General features: G+C 40.0%; 1 protein-coding gene across 4 annotated transcripts in view; it reads left to right on the top strand.

The window, feature by feature from the left end:
- C9 (complement C9) overlaps positions 1–13,575 on the top strand; it is a 55,528-nt gene that overhangs the window by 13,905 nt on the left and 28,048 nt on the right. For all 4 annotated transcript variants that reach the window (XM_021208769.2, XM_029544058.1, XM_029544057.1 and 1 more), the window contains exons 4-5: positions 286–433; positions 8,190–8,322. In XM_021208769.2, the coding sequence (XP_021064428.1) occupies positions 286–433; positions 8,190–8,322 (281 nt within the window). The remainder of the gene's footprint in view (positions 1–285; positions 434–8,189; positions 8,323–13,575) is intronic.

Raw genomic sequence — 13,575 nt, forward strand, 5'->3', positions numbered from 1 at the left:
TCATCTATACAACAAGGACTAGCTATGTCATCTATACAATGAGGACTAGCTATGTCATCTATACAACAAGGACTAGCTATGTCATCTATACAATGAGGGCTAGCTATGTCATCTATACAATGAGGGCTAGCTATGTCATCTATGCAACAAGGATTAGCTATGTCATCTATGGAACAAAGTCAAGTCTTTCTAGCACTCACTTCCAAAGCTAAAGTGTCTGCGGTGACGTGAGAGTAAGAGAAAATTGAGCATCACACACAGTATGTTCCTTGATTTTGACTGCAGGCAGGTGCATAAAGAGGAGACTTCTGTGTAATGGTGACAATGACTGTGGAGATTTTTCTGATGAGGATGACTGTGACAGTGAACCCCGCACCCCATGCCGTAACCGAGTAGTGGAAGAATCAGAACTGGGACTAACAGCAGGCTATGGGTTTGTATCTCACTTGAATCTTCACAGGGGAAAAGGATGGACATGGCATCCAACTATCTCACTGTAACAAAGTCACCATCGAAAATCTTATACAAACTGCACAGGTGATGCAAACTGTGGTCTGTATTCTTTGGTCTAGGGGTGACATTTGAGGCCCCCCAGAATATTTAGTTAATGTGTAAGGATACCACCTGGCCTCAGTAGAGGTCTGATGAATGAGTTTTGCTGTCAGTGAATAGGAGATGGTGCATCTCATGTACAAACATCAGGAATACCCCAGCAACAGACATGTCATGTCAATGTTTAGAATTAAATGACATTAATTCTAGATGTCAGGTGTGTCAAGTCCATTGAAGCATCAGATTTCCCAGCATGGCTACCTTCCACTGGAATGTTTCTTGAACTGATACCTAAATATGAGTTCTAGGGAGGTACAAGTATTATAGTGTTGAACTAGAAGAAATGGAATCAAAAGACTAGGTTATGATACCAAACGGTAATAGGACTTGGGGGCATCATTGTAGAGAGTTGACAGGCAACTCATTCTCCACACAAAATGAAGAGGCTCTGGGCTATGAGCTCTAAAATAAGTCTAGGAGTTTAGAATGTAGGACTGTGTCTGGCAGAGAGGATTCTGTGGACGTCTGTGCTCCAGGAATTAGGAAGATAATAGGTCTAAGGTACAGTTCTCTTCCATTCCACTTGTGAGGTTTCCTAGGGACAGTCCCTGCCTAGTTTGCATAACTACCTTGATCTGGATAATTTTGCCCCCAATAAAGATGCAATTGCTTTCACATCTTTCAGTACACTGGACAGAAGTAAATGGTTCTATTTCATCATCTATCACATCATAGGTTCCTTTACTCTTATAGGTTCCTTGTTGTCTCAAAATAGATACTCCATAAATTCTTGGTAGGTAGATAAACAGGTGAATTATTTAATGAGCAAAAAAAAAAAAATCTATTCACAGGGACCTTCCGAAACATCAGGTAAGATGGAAACTAAGTTCCTAGGATGAAATTGAGGGACAGAAGCCCAGAATTAAAATAAAGATGGGGAGAGAGAAAATATGGCAGAGATGGTGAGAACAAAGCTGATAGGGAAACTAGAGTGACAGAGATTCTTGGGTACAGTAATTCTCCCACAGGAAACATTTAGAAATGTCTAGAGAGTATCTGAATTGTGAGTATTTGCAATGGACAATGCTGAAGGGAGCTCCTGGAACTAGCTCTTAGAGGCTAGTGATGTTGATGTCAAGTATGCCATTAGCTCCTAGAGGCGAGAAATGTTGATAGTAAGCATCCCATTAGCTCTTAGAGGCTAGAAATGTTGATGGCAAGCATCCTACTACTTGCAGCCTCACATTGACAGTGGAGATGAAGTCAAAACACTCTGCATTGAGGACTGGGTCCTCCATATTGGATTTGGCTGAAAGTAAAGATGTCTTTTCTCTGAGGTCAGAGGAAACATACATTTAATGAATGTAAGAACAAAGTTCCAGGATACCATGCACCAGGCACAAGATAAATGTTTCACACACCATTTCTTCACTTCATAAAATCTTACCCAAATGGCTTTCAAATATTACCCACAGTGCCTTCGGCCATTAGCTTAAAAGCTGTGTTTGTGAATCAAATGGACATTCTTAGGCCAGGAATCTTAGTAAATGGCAGTTAACAGTAAAGAGTTGTCCAAAACCCGTCTCACCAGATCGCCATGGGGCTTAAATTATCCTAACCCCCTTCTTCATCTTTTCTCGGGGGAGAAGAAGTTTTATCTCTAATCTCAATGAAAGAACTTGAAACAGGGAATCACATATGTTATTTATTCTCACTCAATGCAAATTTATAGTTGTCTAAGGGGAAAAGAATACAAAAATGTTGGCCTGTTTAACTGAAAAAAAAAATCATTCATAATCTATTGGTTTCCTTTGTTCGGGGAAAAGAAAAAATGTGTAACTTGGCATTTGCAGGCAAGTTTCCTAAGGAAGCATCCTAGAGAACTAGCAAAAGACGCTTAGGGTCGCATACTTTACTACAGTCAGGGGTGGTGCAGGGCAACATCATGAGGCAGAGTCATCAAGGCTGAGGAGGGGGCCCACCTACGGAAAAGATTAGCTGCAGACATGGAAAATGAGGTAGGCCCTTTCCGATTCAGTCCACCAACAGTTTTTATTGAATCCCGTTTGATTACGAGCAAAAACCCATAGCAAATTTAGTCTTTAAATATATATATATATATATATATATATATATATATATATATATATATATGTTACTACTGTCATTTGCATAATACCTTGAATTTTTCATAATCCTTTTGTACATTCTAGCTCTATGGACCGCTATAGTGGCCCTGTGACCTTGTCAGGGGAACCATTTTATACTCGTTTTGTACATAAGAACTGAATGGAATGATTTAAGCCATTTGGCGAGTATTTCAGGGAACTAGAGCCGAGTTTCTCTGGGTCGCATAAAACATCTTTTCCCAAGCATAACACTTTACCCTTCCCCTTCTCATCACATCCATCAACCCCTGTGCTTCCCCATGCTGCTTCAAAGCACTAAAGTCAATGCCCTGTCTGCAAAAAGACAAAACAAAACAAACAAACAAACAAAAACACCTAAGCTTGCAAAACTGATAGATAGTTCATGGACTGGTGAGATGGTTCTGAGAGGAAAAGCTCTCACTGCTGAGGTTGATATCCTGTTTCATCCTTGGGTCGCAACGTCTACATGTTATCCTCTGAGCTCCACATTTGCTCCATGACACCTGCATCCCACCCACATGTACACACATACTAAATAAGTAAATGTGATAAAAAGTGACACTCCTTAAGTAACTAAGTAGCTACTTGTTACTATGCCTTTAAATTCAATACTTGAGAGACTGGGGCATGAGGATCATGGGTTCAAAGGTAGCTTTGATTCTTGGGTACAGTCAGACCCTATCTCTGTCTCTGCCTCTGTCTCTTTCCTATGAGTGTATATGTGTGTCGGTAGATAGATTATAGATAGAGATAAGCAGTAAAATACTTAGAATTAGTTAATCGGGCATTAGTATCTAGAAAATGTAAGGTAATATGTTTTGTTATATGACTATAAATGCCAACTCTATGAATTTTAGATATTTACAATAAACTTTCATTATTCTGACATGGCTTTGGACTACATGTAGAATAAGGGTATTGGGAATTGTATTAGCTGATATCTGCTGCTATGACAAAAATACTAAGACTAAGGCAATTTAGGAAAGGAAGAATTCATTTGGGCTTACAGTTCCTGAGACATAAGAGTCTGTCATGGCAAGAAAACACGGCTCCAGGCAGCCACGGTGGGAGAAGCAGGAAGCTGAGAGATTGCACCATCTACCTCAAGAATGAAACACCGAGACAGAGAACTGGAAATGGGGATAGACTATATAATCTGACCCTAGTAATGTACTTCCTCCAACACGGCCACGCCCCCTAAACCTTCCCAAACAGCACCATCAACTGAGGTTCAAGTGCTCAAATACCTGAGCCTGTAGGGTATTGAGACAACCACAGAAATAAAGCCTGTTAGAGCAACGTGTTTAGAAGCTGCTTCTCCACAGTTCAGTCTGGGAAACCTCAATGGATCCAATGGACTATTTCGTACACTCAGACTCTCTGTATGGGCAAGTCCTAGGGACTTGATGTAATTAATTAATCTTTATCTATTTGAAGGACTCTTTTATTTCAGTTGCTTCTCTGGCAGAAGGCCATTGTGTTACACATGTTTCAGACTTCTGTCTTATGGGCATCCGAGATCCTCCACAAATGTTCAGGGAAGTCCTCCAACCCATCTTGCGCTCATAGAAAAAGCACAAATTAAAACCAGCTGTAACTGATGTACAATATGTAAGGAATTACTTTGTGTGTGTGTGATCTAAACACAACTCCACTTGTGTGAAGAGAGCGTTCTTGTCAGTTCACCTGGTGAGTTGGAGCTGTCTGTGGTTCTGGGGCAGCTGGGGAAGCAGCCATCACTAGACACTGCCAAAGAACACGTTTTTTCCTTAAGATTTCCCAGGTGATGACTCTTCTATTCACGAGCACTTTTCATGTTTCTTGGCAGAAAAAAAAAATATTGGCTCACTTTAGGCTAGACTGGCTGTCTCTGTAGGAGTGGAATCAAGTCAAAGGTTTTTGAAACATTTCTTCCTTAGTAGTGCTTTAGACTTTATTGGCTTCTGTAGCTTTCCAGATGGATCCGGCCAACTGGTCATTGTGCTATTCTGTGAAACAATATCCTTCAAACTAGACTATGGAGAGCAAAGGGTACACAAGAACCTTCCAGGGGAGTGTCAAGCAAGCTTGAAGGTAATACTTTCCTCAACTATTAATTATATAGCTGAACTAACAATAAGACTCAATCCCCATACGAACATGATTATATATATGATATATATATATATATATATATATATATATATATATATATATATATATAAAGTGAAAGTCTGCAGCTGCTTGGTCCTTCCTCATATCTTTTTTTCATCATTTTTTTTAAAGACAGGAACTACTCGCTATGTGACTTAGGACCACCAGTTTATGCCACTGTACCAGGTACCAGGGTATAGGTGGTGCTGGGGACTGAACATAGGGCTTCCTTCATGTAAAGCAAACAACCGCCAACTGAGATCCATGCCTCCAGGCCCCTAGCAGCTTTTCCACACCCGTCACCTGCCTTCCAAAAGCCAAATCACCTCTCATCTACCTCTCTAATACTGCATGGTGGAAAACCCAGAATCCAGTCCCAGATCTTAGGGCTAATTAGACTCTGATACCTTAGGAATAAGACAATCTCCATCTCTTAATAATTCTAATCACTAAGTAGTTAATGAACTATAAATCGTTTCTATAAAAGCCTATGCTGTGTGTAATCTTTTTGACATGTAAGGCCAAAGAACTGAGTGGCATTCCTATAACAAAATGTCTCTATTATCTTCTTACATGAATAAATTTGTTCTCATTTGCATCCATAAAACAGGAAGTAAAAGTAACAATGCTGCTAAGCCCTGTATCTTATGTGCACTGAGTAACATTCATCCACAAACAGGAATGTATCTATTAATTTGAAAAGAAGCTCAATTCTTTTCACTGGGATAGCTTTCTAATACAATTTTACTTGATTTGGCAATGACTTTAAAAATCTAGATTTTACTTCTAATGAGTTTTAATACTTACTCTCTATGCTCAGGGGGTGCTTAATGCTTAGAACATTCAGTTAGCATCTTTTGGTACAGCAAAGCATGACAAGGGAATCAACAGGATTACTCGGTATAAATTATATTGTGTTTTATATTAAGTTAAAATTCTAGGAGAGAATGATATGCACCATCACTATGCCATTTGTATATAATAGATTTAATTTTCATTGTAGAACAGTAGTTATATTTTCAGTAACTACCCATAGTCTGATGGGAAATTATATCCTTTGAAACTATTTAAGTTTAGGATAAAAAAAAATAATGGATGCCTCACTAAAAACTGTTCAAGGAGGCACAGCTAATCAAGTTCCTTTAGAAGGTACACAGGTACGATCACTACCACTAGAGTGTGCCACACGCGGGATCTTGCCCACATTGTTCCTCCTGGGCTTCCAGCATGGATTCCAGTATGGACATCCATCAGAACCCACACCAAACTTTTCCTCCTAAATGCCTTTTATTATCTCCCCATGGTGATCTCTTCCTTGTATGACACAGGCCTTACACACCATTCAATTAGACTACCTATTGGACACAGTATAATCTTCCCAAACTAATTTTATATAGCCAATTATATGCCTGAACCCCCAGCTTCCAAGCTATTTGTGGAAGCCAGTTGTGTACTAACTGTATTCATATCACCCCCTGATTATTAATAAACACATAAATATAATAATAAGTCATCCAAAAGTTAATCTTAAGAATGGAAGGTTGTTTCATTGCTCACTAAAGGAGTGTCTTTAATGCAAGTATATAGCAACACGAAGCCCACAATCGCATAACGTAGTTGAAGCTCCGTTTAAGAAACAAAGAGATTATCCATTCTTTCCACTGCCGCATGATTTCAAGGTGGAAGAATTGCACCCAACCCTTCAGTGAATGAAGACAAGAAGCAATCACTCACAAGACAGGGCTTGACAGGCAGCTCTGCTTTTGAGCTGCAAGGGCGGGCTTGGCACTGTTTTCCACTGTGGTTTGGTAAAACGCTGGGGCCGCAGGCTTCAGGAGTAGCCTCGCTAAGGAGCAGCAGCAGCGAGCGAACATCAGAAGGAGCCAGTCTCAAGGTGATCGCCCGAGGCTTCTTCCCGTCCAGAGATTACTTTCCACAGCAAGGTGGTGGTCAAAACATCTGACCTGTTTGTGCCTAAAGCTTCCCATGATGCCTCGGGAGGTTTATAGATGCCGGGATGGGTGGGGGCAAAAAGTAGAACACAAACAAACAGTGTTAAAGAAAATGAAGCAGCTATCATATCGGTGTAACTTGTTTGACATTTTTTCAGCTCTATATTAGAACTTCAGAACTTAAGCATTTGCCGGAAAGGTCTTTTGGGCAGGTTAGACAGTGAGTTAATTTTATCAGTTGCTCAACATTCACAAATAAGTTCGTTAACTATCCTTCCATTCCAGAGTCCTGTTCTTGCTTTCTTGGTAGCTTCATACTGACTTAAAATTTTGAATTTTTTAATGCACCCATTGGTGATATTCTGATTTTATTTTGTATTTTGTTTTGTTTTGTTTTGCATCAGCAAAAGGCTTATAGTAAGCCATCTACACTCCGATAAAAAAATGCTCTTGAAACCAACATACAGGTTTATAATCCTGCTAATTGGAATTAGGTATGTGATCTAGAACAACGGACAAAGTTGTGCTTTGGAAATAATAGGTGTGTGGAACAAATTTCCATTTTGGCACCCAGGGCTTAGAGCCACTTATTGTTCCGTGCCGCCTACGTAGCAATGACTGCGCTCCTCAGACTGGCAAAGGTGAACTTCACAAAGAGCTAAGTGCAGAAACTGTTTTTAAGCCTAGAAATCTAATGTAACTTTTGTTTTACAGCTAAAGGATATTTCTGTCTGTGAATTAAAGCTAGATAAAAATATTCCTGCTTGGAGGGGGCGGTGCTTAGAACTTTTGAGAATACCTTCCTCTGGAGCTAAAAAAATTTTTTTTGACTGTTCATCTTGGAAAGTCCAACAGGAATAACATAATCCTGGGGGAGGGGTGAGATTCTTGACAACAATGAGACAGCTGGAGGAAGACTTAAGTATAAAGAGAATAGGGAGAGAAAGAAAGAGCCGCGATGTTGATTCATAGGTGAAAAATTACACGCATATAATTATACTGCTCCCCTGGGATGTTCTTCTGTCAAATAATTTAAATAGTTGGTGTTACAGCATTGGTTTTTGGTTAACTCCGGTACAGAAGAGGTACAGCCTGAGAGCTAAGACTCCGGGAGCCAGGGGGTCCCCAGTGTGCTCCTTACGGCCTTACTTTCCTGTGCTCTAACAGTGCCCTGGATGCCAAAGAGTTTACAAGAACCTCCTAAGGCAAGCTTTCTGCCAAGTCACTGCGCCAAAGCAAACGCCCCTTATACCCCCTACACCCCACTTCTGTTCCTAATTAAACCCCACACGTGTTGGATGACAGCGACATGAACCGAAGCTGTCTCACTCTCCCGCCCCAGAAGGCTGCCTTGCATTAACAATGGTATTTACCCCTATGACCCCCTTCTGCTTCGTCTCAGGATCAACATCTTAGGGATGGATCCCCTGAGTACACCTTTTGACAATGAGTTCTACAATGGACTCTGTGAGCGGATACGGGACGAAAAGACACACTATCGCAGACCTTGGAATGTAGCTTCTCTGATCTATGAAGTAAGTCACCTCAGGAGAAAACATGTTGTTTTGTTTTGGACGAAAGATGCTTTGATAAGTTTAATAGTAGATTCTTTTTTTTTTTTTTTTTTNNNGGGGGGGGGGGGGGAAGGAGGGAATTTCGAGACAGGATTTCTCTGTGTAGCCCTGGCTGTCCTGGAACTCATTCTATAGACCAGACTGGCCTCAAACTCAGAAATCCGACTGCCTCTGCCTCCCAAGTGCTGGGATTAAAGGTGTGCACCACCACTGCCTGGCTTAATAGATTCAGTGAAAGATTCAGTGAAGTAAAAATTTAAAGTGAACGTGACGCTTACTTAAAAGAGAGATGTATCTTCGACCTTTTCGGAAACACGAAGTAGTTTCTCATCAGCCCTAACAACATACACCTGGTAAGAAAGCTTTGGAAAAATTACCTAAATTCTATAAAAAAGATCCACCTGGGCTGCTGAAATAACTAAAAATAAGATTAGAATAAAATAAAATTTTACATGTAACCAAACGATCAAATTCTTCCCACACCAACTGTTCCTTGAAGAAGATCCATTTTGTTTTCTTTCTTCAGTTTCTAGAAAGTTCTCTCTGATGATGTCACTTCCACCGATCGACAAAGTATACAGATTTTTAAAGAATTGTGACTGGTATTGTTTGGGAAACAACACCATTGTAAATCCCTACCCATCCCAGCACGAAGCTGTCCTGTTTGCCTGTAGATGTTAAGGATTTGTATCTGGACTAGATTGGCATTTTTGTTGGCAAGTGACCACACTATCTTCTCTCTCTCTCTCTCTCTCTCTCTCTCTCTCTCTCTCTCTCTCTCTCTCTCTTTACATCTGTAAATTTGGAATAAAGTCATCAATTTCCCACAGATCTAGGGGGAAATTTGGAGACTGTGGTCTTTTCTCCATCCTGGCATGATTGCCATGCTTAAGCTCAAACTTTTGTGAGTAAATGCCAGCCTTCTATCTTAAAAAATTACTTTTCTGACCCAATTTGATGGCTCATCTGGAAAACACTTGTTACCAAACCCGGAGATCTAAGTTTTATCCTTGAGACACAGGTGGTAGAATAAGGAAACAGATTCACCCAAATTGCTACCCGACTTCCACACATGCACCAGTACCCACACACAAACTCAACAGAAATGATTTTATTTTAGAGTCAGCGTCTTACTATATAGACTTGTCTGGACTAGAACTCACCATGTAGACCAGGCTGACCTCAAATTCTCAGAGCTCTACTTGCCTCTGCCTCTGAGGTGTTGTGATTAAAAGCATGAGTCACTATATCTGACAGTCACATTTTTAAATTACTTTTCTAAGTGGAATATAAAAGACATGCCACCTTTAGCCATTGCTGATAGGTGAAAGTTGACTGGTATGTTGCTTTATTTTGTTTTCAATGCTCAAATCTTCTCTTGATAGTTTCCCTATCTTTACTACCATTAGGCTCTGGGAGTGAAATATGTAAGATGGTTTCCATGGACTAATATGTTTGGATACTGGATGCCCAGATGGTGGTACCGTTTTGAGAAATTGTGCAGTCTTTCTGGCATGAAGTCTATCTCAACCCTAGCTCCAGTTTAAATGTCTCTGCTTCTGCCTCCTCAGTGTGAACAAGCTGCCAGACGATGCTCCCACTGTGGTAGTCAGAGCTGTTTGCAAGTACTTTATTGTATACTTCTCACCATTACAGACACACTGTGTTCCCAATGTACTCATTCCAGTGTCAGAAACAGTGAGCCAAAAAAGTGAGCCTTTCCCCTCTTACGTTTGGGTCAGATATTTTGATCACAGTAGTTGAATGATAATCAATGTAGCTTCTCTGACCAGCTTTATAGCTCCTGTATAAAAGTAAAATTTGTATAATGGTAAGGGCTGGGTGGCCACTCAGGATTAGTTATCAACATATATTAAGAGAGTAAACACACCAGTTTCCCCTTTTCTACATCTAAAATGACATAGGTTCAGCATTTCAGTATGTTTTAGTCTCTAGGAGAAAGACACAGTTTCTGCCCTGTATATTACTTACAGCCCTGGGATATTTGGAACAGTATCCAATAATCAAACACATTAAGTTTTCTGTTGCAAGACTAATCTATCTTCGCACAATGTGGAATAAATGAAATGTATAAATCATTTTTATTAGCTCTGGTGGGATTAGTGCCTCCACAAGAGTTTTTCCATCAAGTTTATAAAAACAAGTAGTCAGGAATGTCGACTTGAGTTCTTATTTGGTACCAAGCGGGGAAGAGAGCTGGTTGAGTTGAGACCTTGCTAAGCACCTATGTCACCTTGGTCCTGTGAGTACTGGTGGCTACCTTAGACCAATCTGTTATGGCCTTGGAAAACAAATACCCAAGCTTGTCATATTACACATGAATTCTATGAGTAGAGATCTCTATTTTAACTTACAAAGAACTTTTTTCTTTAGTTTCAAATGCTGGGTAAAATAAATCATTTGCCACATTTTGTATGTCTGTCCAGAACCCACTTAAATATACTTTCTTATTGCCTACTACTAACTGCTGGGTAGAGTGAGTACTCAGAGATTTATGCCTGATAAATGAAGTTTCATTACTATTGTGAGTGGTGGTGCACACACACACACACACACACACACACACACACACCGTGAAGCTCCTGTGGAGTTCAGAGGACACCTTGGAAGGGTCAGCTGAATCTTTCTACCACGTGGGTCCCAAGGTTGTGATCTGAGTCGTGGGCATTGGTAGCAAGTACAATTACCCATTGATGCATCTTGCCAACTTATATGAGCTATTTTTTAAGTAAGTTATTGTCTTTTGTTATCTGAAGGCATTATGCTGGCCTGTCATGATACCTTACTCTTATTCATCTCCCTCACTTGATGCTTCTTGTCTCAAGTTTTCTATAGCTTAAAACCCATCCCTCATAGGTAGGATCCCTATCTCAGCCCAAAGCTACGAGATCTTTGGTAAAGCACTTACTATATGACTTAGTTTCCTCACATTGAAATAAAGGTGCATACCTCGTGGCTATAAAGGTATCTAAATCTGTAAATCTCTCCAAGGGTTATTGACACATAGCGATGGGTTATTTTTCAGAGCACAATTAGGGAAAGACTTAGCCAAGGCTAGGAACTTCATCAGTGGTTACATAAGACGTTGATGATGAATAGTGACCACTTTCCTAACTCAGAAGGAAAACAACCAAGGTCTGTAAAACATGAAGACGGTGAAATATTATATTCACAGAACAGATCCCTTTCAACCTGTTTTTCCTTGGCTCACTCTTTGTAATTGAAAGGAATACTTGGTAAACCCAAATCGGGCTTTGTGGTTTTATTGTACTGCTCAAACCTGGGTCTCTGTAGACACATAAGACTTAGGATACAAACAAGGGTTGATGAAGTACACTCAGGTTCTAAACACCCCTTTTCATCCCAGAAGCACTGGAAATTCTGGGTGAAGGTATGCGCCATCTCACTGCCATCACTTCCAAGCCCTGAACTAATCCGGCTCAATTTTCTTTGGAGCTGTCTGTGTTCAGGACACTCTTGACTTCTTGGTGTTGCCAGATTTTCTGATTGCTTCGGTGAGCTCTTGTTTCACACTCTCCCTGAGTGGCTGGTGCCTTTCCTTCCTGTAAGCTTGGTGTTCGCTTCATTACAATGGCTACAAATGCAGTTTCTTGCTCATCTCTTCCTCTGACCTAGACAACTGTGACTCCCATTGTCTGCAGTTATCACACAGTCAACCTACCTAACAGTGACACCCCGAGTGGCTCTCGATTGCAGGATGGAAGAAGTATCTTTCCTTATCACCGAGCTTAAATCCTGACTGCGTTTCCCAGACTTCCTTTAAAGGTCGGCTTCAAAGTTCACAGTCCTTGATCAGTCACAGAGTTGTAATGCTATAACGATAGCTTTATATTCTCCATCTCCAACTGGCTTTGTCTAGGACTTTTGTCATCTAAAATACTACCAACTTAGAGTTTTCAACTAAAGTACTACTGATAGTCTTATTAGCTTTCCAGCCTCTAGCTTTCTCAATTTGAGAGGGTTGGAAAGAAACTCAAAATAAAATATGTATAGAGAGCTGATAAAGGTGCTGTGAAAAGTTTCTTCGTACGAAGAAACTAAATGCATACATGTGCATTAATAGCTTTTAAAAGCTGACATATTTAATGAAGGCAAGAAACTTTAATCAAATGGAAATTCACAAAATGACAAATTGTCCTTATAAGTGACGGTGACATGCAAACAGAGGGTTGATGAACATTTCAGTTAGTCTTTCTACTACCAGCTTGAGTCCATTTAGCAAGTTTGATAGCCTGTAAAGGTGATGTATACATGTTTGTTTCCTTGTTCTATATTGATATTTCCCAAGGAATAAATATGTAGACTTTCCCTGTAAGAGTTGTAATAAGAATCATGATTTATAAATTAACCTTCATGAGTTCCCATTTGGAATTAGAAGCAGGGTCAAATCATGAAGTAATTCAGGCCATTTTGAGTAAGTTGGGCTTAATTAATGCCAAAGATCCAGAAACCACAAAGTGTCATTTTAGATGTTTGAGTTTTATGAAGATGCACTACAAAGGAAGATGACCACAGCTTATGAGAATGGAAATATGGAATCCAAGGAGATAGCAACAGGGATATCTGGGTCTGCAATGGGCACAGACTGTGGAAAAAGGAGATGAAATACAGCACGTGTAAGTGTTAGGATCATTGTAATGAACTGAAAGAGAGAGTAGGGATAAATGCCTAACTCTAAACTTAGACTTCCTGACTAGAATTTGATAAACGCCTTCACTTAGACATAGTAGACAACTCATCTCAAACCTCATGGTTTTCTACAGAACAAGGTGATCATAGATGTTTGCAGGGACTAAACATTCTAATGATTGTAAAATACTGGAACAATGCTAAATAAAATGCATGGAAACAGGAAGTCAGAGGATCCTTCTTCAGTGAATAGTGCAAGATCAAAAGAGATCCGAGGGTTCGATGTATGAGAACCTTATTAAAGTAGGAATGCATTCTAAGAGAAGAACAACCGAATTTTGATAATTTTGAGTTTGGGGCTTTCTGTGATATGTACAGAGCTATCATACGAGGAGTAGATAGGATCGATCTAAAAGCAAAGAGAGTTCCAGAAAGTGGTCTTCACTTATACAATCATTGAATTCTCAAAAGGGCCTGAGATCACACAGAAAGAGAGAGAGAGAGAGAGAGAGAGAGAGAGAGAGAGAGAGAGAGAGAGAGAGA

This window comes from Mus pahari, chromosome 11, assembly GCF_900095145.1.
Source record: "Mus pahari chromosome 11, PAHARI_EIJ_v1.1, whole genome shotgun sequence".
In the NCBI taxonomy this organism is placed as follows: Eukaryota; Metazoa; Chordata; class Mammalia; order Rodentia; family Muridae; genus Mus; species Mus pahari.